Source organism: Maylandia zebra, linkage group LG10 (assembly GCF_041146795.1).
Source record: "Maylandia zebra isolate NMK-2024a linkage group LG10, Mzebra_GT3a, whole genome shotgun sequence".
NCBI lineage: Eukaryota > Metazoa > Chordata > Actinopteri > Cichliformes > Cichlidae > Maylandia > Maylandia zebra.
The window spans coordinates 7,509,527-7,533,602 of NC_135176.1; the positions used below are offsets into that span (position 1 = coordinate 7,509,527).

At 42.4% G+C, this 24,076-nt stretch overlaps 2 protein-coding genes across 6 annotated transcripts in view; both read left to right on the forward strand.

Annotated features, from left to right (window-relative positions):
* mlxipl (MLX interacting protein like) overlaps nucleotides 1-6,937 on the forward strand; it is a 32,044-nt gene extending 25,107 nt beyond the window's left edge. For 2 of the 3 annotated variants that reach the window (XM_024803977.2, XM_024803978.2), the window contains exons 12-17: nucleotides 7-122; nucleotides 276-398; nucleotides 603-730; nucleotides 5,132-5,255; nucleotides 5,949-6,078; nucleotides 6,183-6,937. In XM_024803977.2, the coding sequence (XP_024659745.1) occupies nucleotides 7-122; nucleotides 276-398; nucleotides 603-730; nucleotides 5,132-5,255; nucleotides 5,949-6,078; nucleotides 6,183-6,331 (770 nt within the window). In that variant the 3' untranslated portion in view covers nucleotides 6,332-6,937. The remainder of the gene's footprint in view (nucleotides 1-6; nucleotides 123-275; nucleotides 399-602; nucleotides 731-5,131; nucleotides 5,256-5,948; nucleotides 6,079-6,182) is intronic. The other variant, XR_013100495.1, reaches the window with a different exon arrangement.
* A 1,863-nt stretch (nucleotides 6,938-8,800) lies between these two features.
* Nucleotides 8,801-24,076, forward strand: part of srrm3 (serine/arginine repetitive matrix 3) — a 144,940-nt gene continuing 129,664 nt past the window's right edge. Inside the window, exons 1-2 of one of the 3 annotated variants that reach the window (XM_076888947.1) lie at nucleotides 8,801-8,999; nucleotides 10,553-10,667. The gene's annotated coding sequence lies outside the window, so the exon portion shown is untranslated. The remainder of the gene's footprint in view (nucleotides 9,000-10,552; nucleotides 10,668-24,076) is intronic. The other 2 variants (XM_076888949.1, XM_076888952.1) reach the window with 2 other exon arrangements.

The following is a 24,076-nucleotide window of genomic DNA, read 5'->3' on the forward strand; positions in this document are numbered from 1 at the left end:
CTCTAGTTAATTTTCCAACACATCAAGGACAAACATCACCACCAAACCCTCTAGACAAAGCCTCCAACCCAGAGTCTCCACACTCAGGGTTCTCAGGATATGGAAAGCTAGAATCAAGTAAGGTAGGACGTCCTGGATATATTCTTTTTTATACATATAAATATAATCAAGTCCTTGTTAAGTGATGAGTGAGAACATAGGAGTCTTATTGTTATCTCAGTATGAGAATGTGTGTGAAGTGTGACAAATATATTTCTGAGCTCTGCTGTGCGCAGCAAACAGACACCAGGAGGATAACTCACATCTCAGCAGAGCAGAAGAGGCGTTTCAACATCAAACTGGGATTTGACACTTTACATAACCTCGTGACAACACTCAGCTCTCAGCCAAGCATAAAGGTACTGTGAAAACGTGTGCTGCTGCATTTTAGATGGATATGCTGAAAGTTGGAGGCAGATTGTAATATGTAACATGCAAATGCTAAGTCTTAGCATTAACAGTGCAACCAGATTTGAGCTTGTCGATTTAAATAATTATTCATAATGGTGAATAATTTTTGTATATGATTAATGTATGGTAATCCCTCTCTCTGCTGTGTGCAGATCAGCAAAGCCACCACACTGCAGAAGACCGCCGAGTACATCACTAAGATGCAGCAGGAGAGAGCTCAGCTGCATGAGGAAGCTCAGAAACTGAAAGAGGAGATTCAGCTCCTGAACACTGCCATCAAGTGAGACCTTTAGCTAAGCTCAACCTCTGCCTGTGCATATGTGAGCAGGCATGTAGGTGTATGCAGTGTTGGGAAGGTTACTTTTAAAATGTATTCCACTACAGATTACAAAATACATGCCCCAAAATGTATTTTGGGGCATGTATTCCGTTATGTTACTCAACGAGAGTAACGTATTCTGAGTACTTAGGAGTACTTAATATATTATCATGCTTTTTACAACTACATGAATATTGCTGTGTGATTTATTACTATCAGTGTTGGGGAGTAACGGAATACATGTACCGCTGTTACGTATTTAAAATACAAAATATGAGTAACTGTATTCTGTTACAGTTACCGTTTAAAAGGGTGGTATTCAGAATACAGTTAATTTATTCAAATAAATGGATTACACTGCGTTACTTTCCTGTTTCATATTGTAGCGGGTCAGGACTGTTTGGGTTTTGTTTGACAGCTACGTTCTGTTGTTCCAGGCGGCAGCGTTACGGTTGCCATGGTTACAGGGCGACGCTCTCTCTCTCTCTCTGCGGCTGTGTGTTTCCTGGGTGAGAGAGCACCTTTTCGTTGTTGTTGTTGTTGTGCTAAGCTAACAGGCAGAATGCTACAAGCATAGCTCTAAAGAATGTAGCATCATGGGGAGTGTAGTCCGTGTTGCAGGGAGAATGGACTGCCATACACGTTATGGGTCTGTGAGCGCGAGGAGGGAGAAAAAGGGGAGTGGAAAGGTACGAGTTGTCATCGAGGAAAAACGGGAGCTGGAAGCATGTAAATATAATAAGAACCACTTCAGTCAAGAAGAGTGCCTGACGAGCCCAGTTGTAAGTAAGCTATTAAGACTCGACTGTACACCGTGTTCGTGTTTTCCTCCGAAAACAATAAGTTCCGTTGGAGCAGTCTTTCAACGCCTCTCTCTGTCTCTTGCAAGAAAAGTTGACCCACACAACAAAGTAAAGCTATTTTTCGGCTACGAGCCGACAGGGACCCCGCCGTATTAGTCAGAGGTCCCTTTACTACAGTTCGGAGTCGCGGACCTTCAGTAATAGTAATAAATAACACAGCAATAGTAGTCAAAGGAGCTTGCAAAGAAAAGCGTCTGGACTTCTTTAAGTTGCTTGAAGACGTTTCACCTCTCATCCGAGAAGCTTCTTCAGTTCTAAGGTCAAATGGTGGAGAGTCCCAGATATAAACCTAGTGGGAGTATCCCCCCACAGAGGGACAAAAGGACCCCGTGATGATCCTCTAATCGCCTGAGCCAAGGTGTGAAACTGGGTGTGGGTCCCAATCAGCCAGAGTATTGGGTGTGTTCATTGTGAAACCTGGCCCCACCTTATCACGTGAATTCCTGAGGTCAGATGGCCCAGGATGTGAGTGGGCGTTAAGGCGTCTGGGAAGGGATCTCAAAACTGGATTATAGATGGCAGAGAGTTGGTGTCGTAAACCCCCGCCTCTGTTCAAAGATGGTCGCTCACAGTGGACATAGATGGCTTCTTTCACTCCTCTTTCAAACCATCTGTCCTCTCTGTCCAAAATGTGAACATTGGCATCCTCGAAAGAGTGTCCTTTATCCTTAAGATGCAGATGGACTGCTGAGTCTTGTCCTGTGGAGGTGGCTCTTCTGTGTTGTGCCATGCGCTTGTGAAGTGGCTGTTTGGTCTCTCCAATGTAGAGGTCTGGGCATTCCTCGCTGCACTGTACAGCATACACCACATTGTTAACCAGTTTTTGTCTGAGCGTGTTGCTGGGTCTGAAATGCACCGGGATGTCATGCTTGGAGAAAACTCTCCTGTGTTTTTCTGATACACCGGCTACATAGGGGATGACAATGTTGTTGCGTCTGTCCTTCTTATCCTCCCTCGCTGGTGTCTGGTCTTCTTTTCTGTGCCTCTTTGCTGACTTTAAGAACGCCCATTTAGGATAGCCGCACGTTTTGAGTGCTTCCTTTACATGTGTGTGTTCCTTCTTTTTTCCTTCAGGCTTAGAGGGAACATGTTCTGCCCGGTGGTGTAGGGTCCTAATTACCCCAAGTTTGTGTTCCAAAGGGAGATGGGAGTCAAAGAGGAGGTACTCACACACACGGACCAGTACCTCCTCTTTGACTCCCATCACCCTTTCTGAGAACCTTCACAGACACACAGCAATAGTACATTCACGTTGTTGTAAAAAGCATGATAATATATTAAGTAATCCAAAGTATTCCGAATACGTTACTGTCATTGAGTAACGTAACGGAATACGTTACAGAATACATTTTGGGGCATGTATTCTGTATTCTGTAATGGAATACATTTTAAAAGTAACCTTCCCAACACTGATTACTATTACTGAAGGTTACTCGCCATACCAATTACAATTAGATTTTTAAATCTTAATATAAAACGAGTAACAGTAGGGCGGACATTAGGTAAGGCTGCACTTTTTGCATATGTGAGCAGGCATATGCTCACATATGTGTAGAAAACTATTCCGCGCATATATAAAACAGGTCCGCGGCTCCGAAACATAGTAAAATGGTAAATGGTAAATGGCCTGCATTTGTATAGCGCTTTTCTAGTCCATAGGACCCCAAAGCGCTTTACACTACATTCAGTCATCCACCCATTCACACACACATTCACACACTGGCGATAGCAAGCTACATTGTAGCCACAGCTGCCCTGGGGCGCACTGACAGAGGCGAGGCTGCCGGACACAGGCGCCACCGGGCCCTCTGACCACCACCAGTAAAGGGACCTCTAGCTAATACGTTGGGTTCCGTGTCGGGCTCGTAACTGAAAACTAGCTTTACTTTGTTGTCTGGGTCAACTTTGCTAGCGAGAGACAGAGAGAGGCGTTGAAAGGTTGCTCCAATGGAACTTACTGTTTCGGAGTAAAACACGAACACAGTGTACTGTCGAGTCTTAATAGCTTACTTACAAGTGGGCTGGTCAGGCACTCTTTTGGTTGTAGTGGTTCTTATTATATTTACATGCTTCCATCTCCTGTTTCTGGTCAGTAACACCTCGTACTTTTCGACTCTCCTTTTTTTTTCCTCCCTCGCCAGACACATAACGTGTATGGCAGTCCATTCTCACTGCAGCACGGACTACACTGCCCATGAGCCTACATTCTTTAGGGCTATGCCTGTAAATATTTAGGGGCCACAAGTAAGGATGACATGGGCCGTGAGAATGAGACACAGGCATTAGAGCCTCTTAATCTGTGTTTTGTTTGGGTTTCCACTGGCCTGGAATTACCAAAAGTAGAGAGGGCATAGCCTTACATATAAAACAGGAAAAGACCACCATGTAATCCATTTATTTCAACAAAGAAACTGTATTCTAAATACCACCTTTTTAAACGGTAACTTTAATGGAATACAGTTACTCATATTTTGTATTTTAAATATGTTACGCTGGTACATGTATTCCGTTGTATTCCTTGTATTCCCAACACTGTTTGCGTATACTTTTAATGATTTCTTTGAGCTGTTCCTTTGCCAGGGTAGAAAGATTTCCCAGCATGCATGTTTAATAATTTCAAAAAGTTTGAATTTGTTCAGGATTTTCGCTGATCCACAAATAGTCAAATTATACATTCAGGCTCAAATATATACATACACTCACTTGTATCTTTTAAAAGGTCAAGGCCAAGGTATATTAACTTCTCATTAGTGATCATGATGGACTACAACTGGTAGTTTCCTCCTTCCTGTCCTTGCCAGCATATAAAAAAACTTATTTTACAGAACTCATTGGATTAACCAATACTCAGAACAATGGGTGTATCTAAAGTCAAAGCAACTCAAAATCAAAGGTGAACTGCAGGTTTACACAAGTTGGGAAAAGCTCTTGGAGTCATTAACAAACATTTGCAGATTCCAAGATCAGCACTTCAGACAACTGTATGTAATTCACAAGTTTCAGTATTCAGGTGTGTCACCACTGTTCTAATTTGTGGACTATGCTTTAAAACCCGGTGAGTGTGAGGAAACCAGTTTAAATGCATGCTACCGAGTCTGCCAAGAAGAGTGGTCAAATATATAGCCACAGTTATGCTAGATGGTTGTTAAGGGTTACCAAAGACATCTGGTCAAGGTGCAGCTTGCTAAGGGACATTTAATCAAATTGTTTAGGTTGTGTGTATATATTTCAGTCTGAATGTATAATTTGCCTATTTGTGGTTCAGAAAAACTTTTTTTTTTTTTTTTTTTTGGTTGGTTTTTTTGTTTGTTTGGTATTTTTTGAAAGTCATTAAGGATGTATTCTGTAAATCATTAATCCCTGGAAAAAACTCAAAGAAATTATTAAAAAAAACAAAACAAATTGCCATGACATTGCAGTTTTCAACAATCCAATCTTACCCTGCTGACATGAAGATGCTCTGGACTGCTTTGTTGACTTGGTTTATTTCTTGGTGCAGTACGTGCCAGCAGCAGCTACCAGCCACCGGTGTCCCCATCACACGCCAGCGCTTTGACCACATGAGGGAGAAGTTCAGGGAGTATGTCCGCACACAGACTCTGCAAAACTGGAAGTTCTGGATCGTATCCTTATGCATGTAAATGTGTGAAATGTTCATTGGAACAAAAAAATGCCACAAACTTAAAAAAGGTTAGACAAAACAAATGACAGCAGTATAATTGGAGGCTGAGTAAATGTTCCACTCTATTCCTGTGGGAAATTCCTATATTTCACATTGTTTCAAAACACCATTGGTGAGAATCCAAATAATGTTCAATAAATACACTTTGGTACAGTACATTTCCAGGCCTGGGCTTGTTACACATTTCATATTTAACAATATAGCTGTAGTTTAACTTGTAGTTTAGTTTAGTGTGGTATATAGTTTAGAAAAAGCAAAGTTATTTTCAATTTGGGTGTCTCTTAGCTGATGAAGTCTGCCCACTTTTGCTTCATATGCTGCAGATGAAAATGAATGGTCTTTTGATAGTAGTAGTATTAATTAAACCATTAAAAACACTTTATTAATGCAGTGCTGTTCTCAGTGACATGTCCCTTTAGCACAGTAAAGGTGGGCACTGTGGTTTATTTTGTGTTTCATACACTCGCATGTCCACTTATTGTTGACATGTGTTATGAGATTTTTAAAGAATGTCTGACATATTTAAACTGTGGAAGCCAGTTGAAGCAAAAAAAAAAAGCATATATTAAGCAAGATATAAAATAAAGCCAAGTTTATCCTTTTATCACTACATCTTTCCTCAACTTGGTGTCAGTTCAGTATCATCATGGAGCCGCTGTTTGAGTCATATAATGGAATGGTGTCAACTGCCAGTGTGGAGGACCTTTGTCGATCCACTCTGACCTGGATGGATCAGCACTGTTCACTGCCTGCTCTAAGACCCAGTGAGTCACATATACCTGCAAATCTCAACTGCCCACACTTACAGCCAGCATGATAGCAAGAATAGTTAACTTGTTTTTGTACTTTCCTCACATGTTCTCTTCAGTGGTTCTGAGTTCACTCCGTCTCTTGAGTACCACCACGGCCATCCTGACAGATCCCAGCCTACTGCCCGAGCAAGCCACACTCGCTGTCACCCAGGGTGACCCTGCTGCTGCCCTGGACCACTCCTTACAGCCTGCCCCTCGGCAGTAATATACACCCCATGTTACCTTTGAAGAACAGCGTGAACGGAAACCCTTCAGAAGGCAGAGGAGACCACATATTACAGAGCAGCCTGTGGAATGATTAAAAAAACACTCGGCTCAGAGACTTTTAAAAATGCATCAGATTCTCAATAAAAACTCACTATCTGCAAAAAAAAAAAAAAGTACTCCAGTATACCCAACAGTCATAGAAATGTTATCCATGTGTGTGTATATATATATATATATATATATATATATATATATATATATATATATATATATAGCTATAGCAGAGTATACTGACTGCCAGAGCTCTTAAAAACACTGACCTGTTAAAATGCTGAATAATAAATTATTCTCTGACCTGCTTGCCACACATGTAAGTGTGATAAGCATTGGCTCTTTCAATTATGCAGGTCAATTATAAATCATTCTCCTAATAAGCAAAAGAAACCTATTTTGGACCCGGGATGGTACAGAAATCCCTTTGGGGTTACAAGGTAAAAAATCGACAAGCTCAATCATGTGGAGCCTATGCACTGTGGTGACCCCTTGTGAATGATGGAGCAGTAGCTTTAATATCAATAAAATTGTCATTGGAGAGCCCTTGCAACTAATGTCATGTAACAGTTTCTACACTGTGCACATTGAAACATGGCCTGTAGTTTATTTTCTGCACTGGTATTAAGCTTTTCTTTATCCTTCTGGTTTGTCACATTGGGAAAATTGTGCCCCATTCAAATTACCTAAGGAAGATCAAGACCTTGAAATTAAAACATTCAAAGGGAATTCTCCCATCACCATTACAGCTTTCACACTGTGAAGTGTCAAGCAGCAGATGAGTCTGCTGTGAAGTTTTTCTTTTGGGAGATATGACTTCAAAATTAGAAAGTGAACTGGTCCGCTGTGGCATACAAGGCTTAGTATTAAATCCTTCAAGCAGAAATACTGTGGAATCATCCCTCTATGCAGTAGCGGTTTTTGATACGTGTCGCCCAAAAAATGCTCGTACTCATGCTGCCCCAACATCAGCCAGCGCATATTGGGAATGGCATAGGCACCGATCGGTTTTCTATTGCCCATTTGCTGGGAGTACGGACGCCCTTCGTTTGCGAGGTGTGCCTGCTGCTTGCGGCACAGGGAGGAGAGGTCGGGGCGGCGGGGGATTCTCTGACTGGCTGGAACAGCATCTAATAACCAACTCGCAAAATAAAACAAAAATAAAAACAAAACAACAAACACGAAAACACCAGACATCATGATACAGACTTTTAATTTGCACCAATGTTTTTTCTAAATTCTATGCGCGAAAAGTGAGCGCAAGAGCCCTCGGTGCGCCTGCTCGCTGCTGAAGTCAAAGTAAACTTTATTGTCATCTCCGCTATACAGTCCAGTATATATATAGAGAGAGAGACGAGACGACGAGGCTCCAGTTACAGCAGTGCAAGTAAACAAACAATAAATATAAGAAGAGTAAGAAAATAAATATACACTTTAGGACCAGGGGTGAAGGGATCAATAACAATTTAAATTTTATAATTTACAGTTTGATTTGATTTAAAGTCTCACACACAACCCGTCGAAAGGGGAGGGGGGCCGGCTGCTTCCAAATAGAGCACATTTCATTCATAATGCTGTAAATCCAAGCCCATTACGTATTCATGATTTGAATCCTGGGTTGTGTGAAGTCCCAGAAATAAACCCTAGACAAAGTGAATCTGTGAACTAAGGTGTTGGTCTATTAGGTTATGTTGTGGCAATCCTCGGGTTGGGGGATTTGTGTTCATACTGGAGTGCAAAATTGAACTTTTCTTGTCCATCTTCCATTGGTTTTAAAGCCATCAGGTGCTCAGTTTAGAAAAAATAGAAAAGAAGAGGAGGAGAAACGAGCAAAAGATACAGGTAAGCATATGTATCATTGGATAATGGCAGGTCATCCTGAAACAATCAGAATACTTTATTACTAAGGAAATTATGTGGATTACAGTTGCTCCAAAACGAAATGGTAAAAATAGTAACAGTAACAGACTAAACTCCAAACAATACATTATGTTACAGATTTAAATATTAATTAGTCAATGTCAATTGTTGATTTGCCCTGTTCTCATTGTATGACGAATTATGTTGACTGTTTGCCGTTTGCATACAACACATACTCTCTCTCTCTTCATATGTGTGTGTGTGTGTGTTTCTCTGGTGAAATTCAGTATGGTTCTGACAGTTTTATGTTAATGTACAATGCTTAATATGTTTTATATGTATGTGTGTGTATGTGTGTTGGGGGGGGGGAGGGGGGGCCGCCAGAGGGAGTGTTCGCCCGGGGCGCCAAACAGGCTAGGACCGCCACTGCCTCTATGTGTCTCTCTCACTTACTCAGTGTGCTTGGCTCCATGCTGCAGTGGCTCCTCCGGATCCATAGAGGGCACTGTGCTGCAGGCAGGGTCTGACAAGCGCAGTGTAGGGGTTTTGTTCCCAGAGCTCCTTGGTGCGCTGTCCACTTCAGCACCACAAAGCCGAGCGGAGGCAGCGGGCTAGCTAACACGGGTGGGACTGAAGATACGGCTTAACATCAGCACCAGCGCCAACCCGAGTCCCAGATACAGAAAATACTGAAAATTAGCCAGCGATATTCGACAGAAACACCGACAGCAACGAGTCAAGCGACTACAAAAAAGGTAAGAGTTTTCGAAGAAGCTCAAATAAGATCAAGTTGGTGGATAATAACGGGCATCCCAGAAGAAAAACGCGCTCCCCTTCCCTTCCTGCTTCATAAATACTGCATGACCTTATTAAGGCTGTGTTTACGTTAGCTTCCAGTCCTGTTTGCACAGCATGTATTCGCCTTATTGCGAGTTTATTAGACACAAAGAGGGACACTTCAGTGGTATAAAGCTGTAGGGTGACCGTATGGGCAGCCTCTCCTCGCTTTGCAGATGGTGCTGTTTTATAACTCGTCGATTTCCGCCCGCTTGCTACCCTGTGACCAGCTGCTGTTTCCTTTTTATTCCCCTCTGTCCTGGCTGCGGGACATTTAATATCTCCGCTACCGTTTTGTGAACCAAGTGGCGTGTTATGTGGCTAAACCGCCTCCGGTGTACCGCTGTTCATTTGCGGAATTAGCCAAGACTGACACAGCAGCAAATTCATCTGTCAAGCTCTGGTTGCATATGTGCATTTGGGTTAAAGGAAATATGTGTAAGCGTGTATAGTTTACTAGTGAATACTTAAAGCTTTCCTATGGGACACCTTATCAGTGATTGTGAATACTTTATGAAAGATATCTATCTATCTATCTATCTATCTATCTATCTATCTATCTATCTATCTATCTATCTATCTATCTATCTATCTATCTATAGCACTGTAAAACTAACGTGTATTGCTGTGCTATATGTGTGCAAATGAACTGTGTGGTAGGAAAGACCTAGAGAAGAATCAGAGTTGAAGCAGATCCCATAGGGATTAGTGTTTGTTTTTTTTGTGTTTTTTTTATTAAAAAAAACAAACATGTTTTTAAAGCATTTATATAATATAAAAGTCGGTATTGTGAATATCATCATACATTTTAATGTATGATGGCTTCATCACCTTTTCCAGGTGATGTCAAATCCCCCTGTGTAATGGAGCAAATGTCATAACGGTTCTTCTTCATAATAGTGATATATGTTTAAATATTACAGAGTGAATACAGCATAATATACGCTCACTGAAATCCCTTCTGTGATAGTCTGGTTACTGTTGCGGAATTTCCCCCTCCTGCTTCTTTAATCCATGAAATTGAAATGTTATAATGTGACACTGGAAATGAGCCAAAGACTTGGTGGTTCCAGCTTTAAATGGTTGTAAATTCTATATTTTACAACTGCTTGTCAGACAAAAGCATCTCTCTGAAGATGTCCCCTTGGGCTTTGGAAAAATGTCACAGACATCTTTCTGTGCTTGCTAAACCAAACAATTAAATAATTAAGGAATATGATCTAATGGCAAAAACCTACAATCCATCATACTGCTGCTTAATTATATTGCGATATGCAGCTCCTGGGCAAAACTCACAAATCCCTCTGCTCTCCGTGCCCACATAGCAAATCACTGTTTGCCTCAGTCCTTATGAAAACCCCATGAATCAGTAATCAGTGCTCTCTTCGTGATCGGGCAATAAGAAAAAGCCAGCAGGAGTCGAGTGAGTGACAGGACATTGGCGGTGCTGACCTGATACTCTGTTACATAGGACTTGGAGCGGCGCCTTGCTGGCCTGGCCAAACGAAAATACTGACTGAATCTCTGAAAGCAGGAGGCTTCCATTTTGCCACAGCGCTGCCATCGGTGAGATAGGCCCAGGTGAGGTAAGAGGCTGATAGAGGGATTAGCTAGTATTAGGATGTGGATGCTCATAGTGGTGTGAGAGAAATGTCACTCACTCCCACTCTATCTTCCCCTGCCGTCTCTCTCTCTGGCTCCTCTGGCTCCACAAAGCATCTGTCTCCTGCTTGCTCTGCATTCACATTGATCCTAGATGAGCAGTGATACCCCACCGCCATCGTCCCCACCTACCCTCTCTCCACCAGCACCACAACCACTCTGCAGCATCTCAGTGGTTCTCCTCACTGTCCCTCATCGCCACATGCCGCTTCATGCCTCCCTGCACTCTCCTCTCATGGAGACACACACACACACACACACACACATGCCTGCTGCTGTCCTGATTCCTCCTCCTCTTTCTGCTCTCCTAATATACTTAGATTGAGTAAAAAGGAATACTATGTGAAGCAAACAGAAATAATATTAAAAGATTATGGGAAATACTGAACTATCCCAAGTATTTCATTTGTAATGACCATGAAGAATACAATATGGATGTTGTGGCAAATAGTCTCAATGAATTCTTTGTAACTGCTGGACCAAATTTAGCCAGAACAATCACTTATCCTGGGAAAGCACAGGAAAAATCGGACACACTGATTGATAGAAATCCATATTCTATGTTTCTCACAGCCGTTGATGAAAATGAAGTTTTTGAAATTGTCAAAAAATGTAAAAATCAGAAATCTTTGGATTGTAATGATATTGATATGATAGTGGTTAAAAGAGTCATTGAGGCTATTATAAAACCGTTTACATACATCTGTAATTTATCATTTCAAACTGGTCAATTTCCAGATAGAATGAAAATAGCAAAAGTTATACCTCTCTACAAATCTGGCAACAAACACTATTTCACAAACTACAGGCCTGTCTCTTTACTACCTCAATTCTCAAAAATTCTTGAAAAACTGTTTAAAAACCGACTGGAAAAATTTATAGATAAGCATAAACTACTCACCGAGAGTCAGTACGGATTCAGATCAAGCAGATCAACATCATTGGCACTATTAGATTCAATAGAATACATCACAAATTCCATAGACAAAAAGCAATATGTGGCTGGGTTATTCATAGACTTGACAAAGGTATTTGACACAATAGATCATGATACATTAATAAGAAAACTGTAACGTTATGGTGTCAGAGCGGTAGTTTTAGATTGGGTCCGGAGTTATTTAAGTGATAGGAAGCAGTTTGTGAAATTAAATGGTGGTTGCTCCTTATGTATGGACATTGCTTGTGGTGTACCCCAAGGGTCAGTTTTGGGTCCAAAATTCTTCAACTTGTACATTAACGACATCTGTAAAATGTCCAAAGTATTAAAAATGGTTCTCTTTGTGGATGATACAAACATTTTTTTGCTCTGGTGATGATCTGCAGAGTTTTTGGGAGGATATGACTAATGAAATAAGTAAAGTGAAGTTCTGGCTTGATAAAAACAAATTATCATTAAATTTGAATAATTCAGTCAGTGAAAATAAATTTTTGGGGGTAATAATAGATGAAAAACTTAACTGGAGAGCTCACGTAAGATATATTCATTCCAAAGTATCATGAAGCATTGCAGTACTAAACAAGGCAAAACAGGTATTAGACAGGACATCACTTCATATTCTCTACTGTTCACTGGTTTCACCATACTTAAGCTATTATGCAGAGGTCTGGGGCAATAACTATAAAACCACATTACATTCACTTTTTACTCTTCAAAAAAAAAAGCAATTCGAATCATCCACAATGCAGGTTATAGGGAATATACAAACTCACTATTTTTGCAGTCTGAAATATTGAAAATTGACGATCTAGTGAAATTCCAAACAGCACAAATTCTATTCAAAGCAAAAAATAAAGAACTGCCAGGTAATATTCAGAGTATGTTTTTTTTTTGAAAGAAGGAAGCTATAATTTAAGGCAGCGGTCCCCAACCCCCGGGCCTCGGACCGGTACCGGTCCGTGAGTCGTTTGGTACCAGGCCGCGAGAGTTGAGGCTCAGGTGTGAAATGTATAGTTTTCAGGGTTTTTATCGGTTTTCAGCGTTATTTTGTTATTGTAAATCATATATAAATCATATAAGGCTCACATGATTTACTCATGAAAGTGGCCACTTTCTCATTACTTTCATATATTTTTTTAGTAAGTATACAAAACATACAAGTTTCATTGTATAATTTTTCAAGGGATCTTATATGTGTTTTCACTCTTGTATGCTTTTCATACAAGTTTCATATAAGACAGATAAAAACCTTATAAGATTTATATATATCTTTTCCATATGGGTTTCAACATGCAAATTAATCAGAACGGCAGCTATATTGAAATGTATTCATTTTTTTGTGTAGTATTTTTTTTCTCTCTCTTATTTTCTTTTCTAAATGTACCTGTATATTGTTTACATCAGGGGTGCTCACACTTTTTCCGCATGTGAGCTACTTATAAAATGACCAAGTCAAAATGATCTACCCACTACAAAAATCCAAAACATATACTTATTTATAAATATATTGAGGATTCTTTATATCTACAATGTATATACATGCATAACCGCAATATCCAATATTTCACAACACAATTAACTATGTAAATTTTTTGTCATTACCTGAGTTTACTCTGATGACTTGCACTGAATTGAATCAGCCAGGGATGCATAGTCCGGACAGTAGCTGCTGACGGCCAGGTTTAAGAGAAAAAACCGAGAGCTAAAAATTGGAGTTAACTCGCTGACTAGCTTGTCAGTTTTACTACACTTCGCACTGCTGTTTGCGCATGCGCAGCGACCTAAGCGTCAGAAAAAAATCTGATGTCATCTGACTGGCTTCCCTGTATCAATCAAGTGACGGGATGGATGATAGGCTGGCATCTATTTTTTTAATGCCATGCGATCTACCAATACTACCTTTGCGATCGACTGGTCGATCGCGATCGACGTATTGAGCACCCCTGGTTTACATGTTTGAAAGAAATTACCAATCAATCAATCAATCAATCAATCAATCAATCAATCTCCCAAAGAGCCAAAACTCTGAGAGTAGAAACAGGGTAGGGTAAGTAGCATTGAAGCAAAACAACCAGACTTTGTCTCACGCAGTCATCTGATGATATTTATAAAGAGACTTAAAGCACAACTGGAGGCATGGCAAATAATTTTTAGTCAGAAGAAGCAGGAAAAATCAGCCCGATACATCACTCTCCGATTCTCCTTGAATCTGCTTATCCTACTTCAGTTGGCCGATAAGGGCCTGGCGGTGTGACTGCAGGTGGTAACGCTTAATGTTTTATTTAAAAGCCTTGTCAGGCTTAGTTACTGTCTTAAATCTGAATCCACTTATTTGTAGCTAAAGAGTTCACTTTCACTGCCTCACTATGTGGGCATGGTGAATGCTAAGACACCTCTTTAAAAAAAACTTCTGTTTTCTTCTGAGCACGTGAAGCTAGCTTACATAATCTGTAAAGTTGTGATGAAATGAGCGGGAGATCAAATGGTGGAAAAATTAGACCCCCCCACCATATCACCACTTATCACAAAGATATCATAGGCAGCTCATTACTCAGAAGAGGCTTAAATGGTGTAATTACATGACACCGCATTGGTTTTCATTCCATCACTATCTTCATTCACTGTGTATTGACCCTTCTCACTATTCTGGAGCTTTCCATTTTCCCCTTAGTGTGTTCATAATGACAAGCTGTAAAGATGCAACAGATGTGTGAACAAAGCAAATAAAGTGCTGGTAACAAATTGAATCCCTGCTATTATCCCTCTTTAGAGTAACTAAGACAATGCACAAATCTAACAAAAGTACCAGACAGCCATGGCTTGAAGTAAACGCTGCATAATTTGAGATGTAAAACTGGAAGGAAGAAGTTTTTGCCACACAGAAAATCTGCACGTGAATTTGGAATGGTTTAATTTTATTCTGATTACTTAATTAAAGTAGAGCAGCACAGTGCACAGCGCAGTGTGTAAAGCGCTTTGAGTGCTCAGATGAGTAGAAAAGCGCTATATAAGAACCAGTCCATTTACCACTTTTACTTAGAACGAGGCTAGTTGGTAAATTACTACTTGCAAAGAGGGGAGGTTTCGTATGGTGACCAGCATACACAAGCGGAATCCTTACATCAAGCAACAATGCAACAATGTGTGTCCATCAGCCTGTCTGTCCAACTGTGCTCCATAGTGATTAATCCAGTCCACTTTACATTTGCTATCAGTGGCTCCCCTTAACTGACTGCTGTTTGTGTGTGTAAAGGTGTGGAGCACAGACACACACACACACACACACACACACACACACACACACACACACACACACACACACACACACACACAAGGATTCCCAAACCTCTTAACCCAAAGTTTCACATTACATCCTAAATTGGTCCATTGTACTCATTGTATCAGTCTTGTTATACCCAAAAAGTGACGTTACCACAGCTCCATAGTGTTTATACCCACACAGGGCACAAGTATTGGCTACAGTATGATAGGTGTCACCAGGTAGATAGGTGCCTGCTTGAAATGGGGTAAGTCGATAGCGTGGGTTTTCAGGCAACTCACAATCTTACAGGTTGATACAGACAAAACAGTTTGTATGAAAAATAAATTATACATTTGACTTCTTCTTGTGTTTGAAGAAGAATCTGATACGATAGCCAGTATACGCTACTCTGGCTGCAGTCCTTGAAAGGCTATCATCGACTTGATGCGGTGTGTTGTTGCCATCATGAAAGCCTGCAGTAGCCCACTGGTAAGCAGAATGCAATGCCTTCCTCACTTCTGTTAAGGTTACCTGAGATTAATTCTCCCTCGTAAGCAAATCCCCTCTCCCGCCCTCTGGCCTCGCAGCAGGGCCTATGCCACGGCGCTCAGGTTGACAAAATAGCATGCCGCTCTTCCCACGTTAAAAGCACATCCATTTTTAATCCTCCCCCTCTGAGTACACACACACCCAAACAGATACATTATCTCCCTGTCTGTGTGACTGATTCTTCCAGGAGTTTGCGTTTGATATTTTGTCTCTTTCTCTTTACAATGTTGCAGCAGAGCCCATGTACGATCATGTGCAGTTTGTTTTGTATATTTCCAATGCTACTCTCTATGGGAGATTGTATTATTTTTGTTCCATTCTGCTTCCTCTAAGGTAGCTCACACTGCATCCACAACAAATATTGGAGAAGGCTTGTGCAGATATAGAGTGTGACTCACACTGACAACAAAATCAGAATGGGAATCTCTTGTGTATTGCTGAAGATGCCGAGGTTAGGCTTACGGCATCAGTTTGCAGTTCTTTCTCTTGTAATGTTCTCTTAAAATCACAATTGACATTGAGAAGTGATTAAGTTTTCCTTACAGTGGTTTGGATTCAAAATCAGTATGTCTGCAATGTAACTCCGGGTTTGAGGTCAGCCTCCCACTTGGAAGATCAAGAGAACACCTGCTTCATCTTCCTGATCAAAGAGAACTTAGCCCCAGATTCATCCTCATCAAGAAGCAAAAAAACACTGGATAAAATTTAGATCAAGGAGTAAAATCTGAATCTGAATAATTCAATCCAGGCTTCTTTTTTTCTGTGAAAATTGAGAGGGGGGGGGGGTATTTCTAATGAACTTGGTCCCTTGCGGAGTGATAACTGCTGAATAAGAGAATGTTTTATTTATTAGTTTCCATCTGAAGTATTACTAATAAATTTAGAATTTAGAAATTAGCAGGATTATTATCCATAAGAATCAGTGGATTCTTTTGCACCAGATTTTGAGAGCTGGCATGTACATGTCAGCATTTGTGTGAGAGACACAGAGAGATGTGATAAAACAGGCACATGAAACTGGATTATTGAAGTCAATACGGTTGTGAAAAATTGCCACACTCTTTTCGATTCGGGCCCGTTTGAGGCTGTCACACGCTTACTGTTCAAAGGGCACTATGTGACTGCTTGTTAGCCATCTTTGGGCTCTCTGTGTGTGAACTCTGTGTGTGTGTGTGTGTGTGTGTGTGTGTGTGTCCCCTAGGGATCCCCTTCCTCTATTCCACTGACTTCAGAGCTGCTTTGAAGTTCCTTCTCAGAGGAGAGGTGAAGGGGAGAGAAGTGAGGGGGGAGAGCCTGACACAAAAGATGGGCACTGGGATGGGAGAGTAGTTAAAAATGCTTAATTTTTATTTCTGCACTCGCTCTGCTCGTCGCTGAGCCCTTTATTCCTTTCGTAATTTGAGAATGATGTCATTGTCCACATGGCGCTCTTTGTATGACAAACTAGAACTGTGTTGCAGAGGCGAGTGCAAAACCAGAACTCAGTTAGAAAGCGAGTAAAGCCAGGGGAGCACTGTGTTAGGAATTTACAGCATATTAGGGTGGTCATGTAGCTGCACTCAGTCAGCCGATGAATAATGGAGGGGATCAGTGTCTAGTTCCGTCAGGTGATCCTGGTGTATTTTTCAGGAGCACTGTATGTGTTTATGTGTGTGTTTGTGTGTGTGGGTGGGGGTGATGGTGAGAAGAATGGAAAGAGGCGCAGTGAGAGCAGCTGCTGCTCTCCCAGCACACCCTCCACACAAAACCATCTGCCATGCTGACTCCAGAGAACACACACACACACACACACACACACACACACACACACACACACACACACACACACACACACACACACACACACATACACCAAACCTTCTTATTGTCTTCACTAAACACAAACTACACATACAAAGAAAAGTACACTCTATTATTTTATTATTGTAGATCAGATTCATTTCAGATTCTTTTTATTATGATTTTTTTTACTATTACTATTTTACAAACTCACTGTTTCTTGCACAGCGTATGCATAGTGTAGATGACAAAGAAAGATTTCCTAGTTATCCTCCGATGCGTGAAAAATATTGACTGAACTTTGAACATGTAAATTAGCACACCAAAGCTACACCTCAGCTATTTAGCTCTGCTACATGTCACCCAATTCAAAACACACACACACTGTAAATATGCTGTTGATGATGATGCTTTACTGCACACAGCCCATGCAGTGACAGCATGTAATTGTTTGTATTTCTTAGTGTTCCTTAGCAGGCTCACTAAACCCAACCTCTGTGATAGATAATGTAGATAACACATAAGTGCGAGTGGGAGAAATTATCCTCTCAGCAGCCCATCCAGTGCTGTCATAATCCTGAGTGGGTAAATCGGTGGAGAGGATCGGGCAAAGATAAGATGATGACTCAGGGAGAAGCCATCACTTGAGGAAATGAGACAGAGCCTCAATAATGGCTCGTTTGGCAAATTGCTAACCTCTGTGTCTCACCCATTAAAAATCAGTATTTACAAGGGTAAACTAATAAACCCCCCACTAGACCCAGCTTGTGGTTCATATAGTTTATTTACATAATATTGTATCCTGGTAATAATTATTTGCATCGTGTACAGGCCTTTTTAATAAACACGAGTTTAATTGCTCTGGAGAAACAGCATTATGAGCGTGTGCAATGAGTGACAGTGGTTTACTGTGAGTGAAAGCAGCAGACCGCAGCGGATAACAAAATGTCATCAGCGCTGAGCTGCACAGCGTGGCAGACTTCCATTTATTTACCCCAGAGAGACAAGAAAAAGGCCAAGGACATGGAGGAATAAAAGCAGGAAAAGGTGATGCTGCGAGCAAAAACTGTACTGAAAAGATGAATGCAGGCTCTGACCTTTCCTATCTTTTCGTTCAGAGCATACTGGGAATTCATATTGATGCTGCTTGCTGCAGTCACCGTGCTGCTTTCGCTATTTAGAGCAGGTCACACCTAAAAAAACTGTGTTTCCTTTATCCTTGGCTTATAGCTGGTGTACACTGTTAGAAGTGAATAGTAGATTGACCTCAGTGTAAAATGAGCCCCAGCTCAGTTTAGAGCTGGTCATAGTGGTGTGTGTTCACTGCATATTCACTGCAGCTCATAAGAATACTCGTCTATATAGCTGTAATGGGGGAGGGGTGACTCACTCTTTGATTATGTGAAACTGTGTGTATGTGTCTAAGGTAAGACTAAAACTAAGTAACTTTTTTTAGAAATCAATCCTGTTTCTCCCTCCAAGTGAGAAAACACTTGCACCTGCGCACTACCTAAAGAGGTTGGATACTGTCTACCATTGTGCTTTACATTTTATCACTAGCTATGGAAATCATGAACATCATTGTTCTTTGTATGCTGCTGGTAAATGTCCATCTTTGTATATATGCAGACTTTCCCATTGGTTGGTCTTTATCTATAAATCTCTCCTTGGGCTGGTTCCCTCTTATTTATGTGTTTATATGTGTAAAAACCACAACCAATACATTCTCACAATATCATACAAATGATTGTCCCAAAAATCAGAACAGAATTAGGGAAAAAGGCTTTTAAATATGCTGCCCCTGCTTCCTGCAGAACTGAAATGATCAGAATTGGTTACCATGGGGGAGTTTAAGTCCATCTTAAAGGAACAAGAGAATAACTCTTTTACTCAGTGTGATTGTTTTCAATGTCGCTCTCAATTGATCTGTTATTGTATAGTTTTCACATGTTTGTACGGGATATTGTATTTGTTTTAAATGTTATGTACTTATGTGGTACATGTATTTTGACTTTTGTTGCCATGATGCCAGGTCTCTCTTGGGAATTAGATTTTTTTTTTTTTTGTGTCCCTTTTGGATCTTTAGCCATCAGAATTGTTGTCTTAAGGCCAAGAAAGATGCCAAGCGGATTTATTTTACCAAGTGGATCATCATGGCCTTGCCATATTGGTCCATTTGATTGACCTTTATTATAATTATGAATTTATTTTATTTTCGGTTGCTACAAACGGGACAGACATGACTGGGGGATAGGACAGGGAGAAAGAATGAAAGAAAGAGGGAGAGAAAGAAAACCAAAGGGGAGAAGAGACGGTGAGAAAGGGGGGAAGAAAGAAAAAAAACAAACAAAACACCTGAATCACCTGTATGGAGAAAAAAAAACAGAAGAGAAAGCAAACAACAAAGAGCAACATAATAAAAAAAACAGCACCATCACAATAAACTAGCTAGCAGTAGATAACAGTAGATACTAAATATTAAACGATATTGTGCAGCACGCAAGATAGACAGCGCACAATGTGCTTTGAGGCAGCAGCCAAGAAGGTGTAGTCCGCGTCTGTGAACACCTGTGTGCATACCTGTGTGGATCAGCATGCTTGTATTCCAAAGGTTTCTCCATGTAACGATCTGCTAGGGAGTGTGGGGAGCCATAGCCCCGTCCACCAGGGTATGAAGCAGGTATGGAGGAGATCCAGGCCCCAGATATCCAGAGGCCCCAGAGTACAAGGACCCAAGGAGGACCACCAAAGGGGGGGGGACCGTGCCACCCTCCTGGGAAGAGCTGAGTAGAGCCCCAAACAGAGGTCACCCCGCAGTTACGGAGCAGAGGCCAGAGGGGGTTGCAGTGGCGTGCCCGCGGGCTCTGCCGGCAGCCAGCTGTGCCAGAGAGGACCGAGCTTCAGGCCCAGAGGCCAGAGGGCATCCCACCCCCCCGGAAGGAGCCCAGCCGGGCCACAGGCGCCCGGCCCCGCCAATCGGCCACCAGGAGTGAGCCGGTACATACATGAGCGCCCAGCCCCAGACGACAAGGACCACCAACACACCAACGTCTGAGGGCATCAGCCACCGGCAGGGAGTGTGGTGAGGGGAGATAGGCCTCCGTACTTTAGAGGGCCTGAGAGGTTGAGTCTAAGACCCAACCTGACATATAGACACAGACGAACAGGCACACGCAGACACAAACGTGCATTCCCAATCCATATGCACAACCAAGTACTCGGCACTCACCCAACGTGTAGACTAGGGCTGCCACGATTAGTCGAATAGTCACGATTACGTCGACTATCAAAATCGTCGACGACTGATTTAATAGTCGACGCGTCGTTTGAAGCTTTGTAAGATCACAAAAGACGCAGGAATAAGTAGTAGGATTTAAGAGTGTAATAACGGACTGAAACAGAAGATGGCAGCACTGCATGTACAAGGATACCAGCTGCCGTTAAACCCCGAAGAAGAAGAAGCTGTGTCCCAGAATTCATAGCGCAGCCCAGCTCAGTTTCCAACAATGGCGGCAGCTAGTTAGTTTTAATATTACTCTTATTATTCTTTCTGGGTCACAAAATAAAAGTTTAACATATTTTCAGGCGAGAATGTAGCTGTGTAAACCTCAAATATCTGCTCAGTTTATCAAGACACCACATACTTTCAAAAGCGCTCCGACGTTTTCGGAGACCTCTGTTACCCACTAGCTCGATAGCTAGCTGGGGGCTAGGCTCACTAGAGCCGTGAGAACACCGGACTCCGGCAAATCGTTTTCAAACCCACCGCTGTCTTTTGCTACTCAGGTTAAACATGATATATAAGTCACTTAGATAACTTAAAATTTTATTGTTTGGCTTTTTTTTTTTAGTATTTTATTTGTTCCTGAGTAAATCGGTTTGGCTGAGATTAAAGTTATAGTTTTTACACAGCTGAATAAATGTCAAGCAGACAGCTGATTATCAGAAGTGTGAGATGCTCGAGAATTTACTCCGGTGTCCTGTTATATTTTAGATAGCAAGGAGTTTATTAAACTTCACCGAGACAATCTGCAAATTTCATTCAAATTTAATAAACTATCATCTTGTCTTTATTTTTAGTTAGCACATACCTTAAACACTTAAAGCTGTAAGCTAATGATAGTTATATAAGAGCAAATGCTGCTGGTGCAATAAGCTGTACGTTTTACTCCAATGGATGATGATCTGATTAGTCGACTAATCACAAAAATAATCGGTGACTAGTCGACTATCAAAATAATCGTTTGTGGCAGCCCTAGTGTAGACAGACACAAATAGACACTGCACAGACAGTCGCACTCCCCAAACATACTCTATATCCCAGGTCCAGGTACCCCCGCCCTCAGAGGGGCAAGCCGCACCTAGACCCAGGAGATGTAACCCTTCTCTCTGGGGTGGAGGCAAGCGGATCACCTCCTTATCTGCAGTAGCAGGGAGGCCCCGCATCCCAGACCCCAGTCTGACGGCCAGCACCTCCTCCCAGCCCCCCAGCCCTGACGGCTAACAGAACCTGGGTGAGTGAAGACCTCAAACCTCCCTACGCCCGCTCATATGTAGTGTTGCTGTGTGCTGTTCTAAAGTGCATTTAAAACTCAGGACAGCATGGTACTTGCTTCCTCTCAGAGAGCAGCACGGCTCCTCCCGAAAACCCTTAGTGCCTAAATGCATTTAAAATTGAGGGTAGGGCACCAGCGCCAGAGGTGGGTTGGAGTACACCGACCATCCTCTGGATGCTGTAAAACGTGCCCACCCCCAAGGCCCTATATGTATGTGTTATGTGAGAGTGTGAGTAATGTGGATGTCTAGGTTGCAGAAAAAAATTGAGGCACAGGCGGCCAGAAGGGGACAGAGGGGGAGTGCCTCTCCTGCACTCTGGTGACATACCTGCACCCCAAGCCCTGCGTGTGTGGTTGGGTGTGGTAGAGCGGGAATAGGGAGGCAGCTGAGGATGGGGAGGGAAGAAAGGGAGGGGCAAGCGGCCCCTCCCTGGGGCCAGCTCCCCCACTGACCCCAGTAGGCACCCCCACACTCCGGAACCCACCAGGGCAAGGGGGCCCAGGCCCATCCGGACCGGGGCCCGCAGCAGCAGCACCGCCCAGCCCCACAGAGTCCGGGGCAGCCCACCCGACTCCACCCCAGAGAAAACTGCACCCACCCCATCATCCAATCATCTCCCAAACTACACAAGACAATAGACACCCAGTTTGAGTTCACTCTCCACCGCTCCTATATCTCTCCCCCCACCTGCAGAGTGAGCTCCTGTATTGAGGAGACCACCTGCAAAGATATAACAACCTCCCCACCAGTTAGAGAGCCCCCTAGTTGGGCCGATGCACCAGAGGTCCCCTGCACTGGGGCTGAGCCCCCCTGCACCCACCCGCCCACTGCTCCGGCGACACAACAGCCAGGACCAGAGCCCCCAAGGCCCAGCCAGCACCCCAGACCGGGGGGCGGAGCACCCCCACACCCCCAAGCCGCCACGCCCGTCCCGGACCCTCCCAGGGGCAGCCAGGCTACCAGGCCAGTAACCAACGTCCGCCAGCACAGACCCTCCCCCATCTCCGCTGTACGCAGCCACAAGGAAAACACCATCTAAGAGCCCCCAGAGTTCCTAACCAGGTCATGGCCACATCCCCCAGGTTAGGCCGTCTAGGGAAACGTCCCTAGGGACTCCCCAGACGCCCTAAGGCCGTCCCTACCCCCAAATCAACCACAATAGCGAAGGCAGGACCAAACCATGACCCCCCACCCCCACTAGGTGATGAAGCCGATGAAAGGAGCCCAAAGGGATTGATCAAATGTGATGGCAGATGTTGTATCAATTAAATGGTTTCTATATTGGTTAGAATTAAGATTATTTTTATTTTTCCAGTTAATGAGGACCATTTTCTTGGCAATGCATAGGGCCGTAAAAACAACATGGGCTGTGTTTATTTCTGCAGTGACCTCATCCAAGTTGCCCAGCAAGCATACTAAAGGGGAGGCTGGAATGTTACATTTCAGACACTTTGATAAGTCTTCACATATCTCACGCCAAAATTTCTGAACTGGTGGACAGAACCAAAGAGCATGGATGTAATTGTCCGGTGTATTTGCTGTGCAGTGTGAGCAGTTGTTGGAAGGCATGTAGCCCATCGTGAACATCCTATGACCAGTATAGTGCACTCTGTGTAATATTTTGTATTGTATTAATTGCAAACTGGGATTTCTGATCCATTGAAAGGTTTTTAAGCACATCTGAGACCAAAGGTTTGGGTCTAAGTTGATTGATAAATCTGCTTCCCATTTTGCAATCCGGTTGTTCAGTGATGACACGACGAATCCTACTTCCGGGCCTAAAGTAGTCTGCGTTTAATATGGCTTTTGTGTTGTTAACATGTTTAATGTTATGTATTTTCTTCTATTTGATCTCAAAAAGCTCCTAAAACAGTCAGTGATCACTGTTGACCTCCCTTGGCTTTTATTACTGCTAATCATTTATTTAAGATCAGTTTTTAAAACCTTAGGATGTAACTACAGCCCATCCCATGCAGCATGGGATGACTAACCTCGTATTATGGATGGATTATCTCAGTTGTTCTCCTGGCTGAAGTTTGGTCCTTTTACAGCATCCTGCCATGCGATTACATTTGTTCCTGACCACCGAGAACACTCACGTTAACTTTTATCGAGTGGAAAAAACTTAGCTTGTTTATATTATGCTAACATAGCTGTGTCGCTAGCGGTCACGTAGCACATCATTATATACCAGCTAGCCCAACTTCAGTAACCCTACAAACGTCACTGCGTTTTAGTTTTCTGTCTTC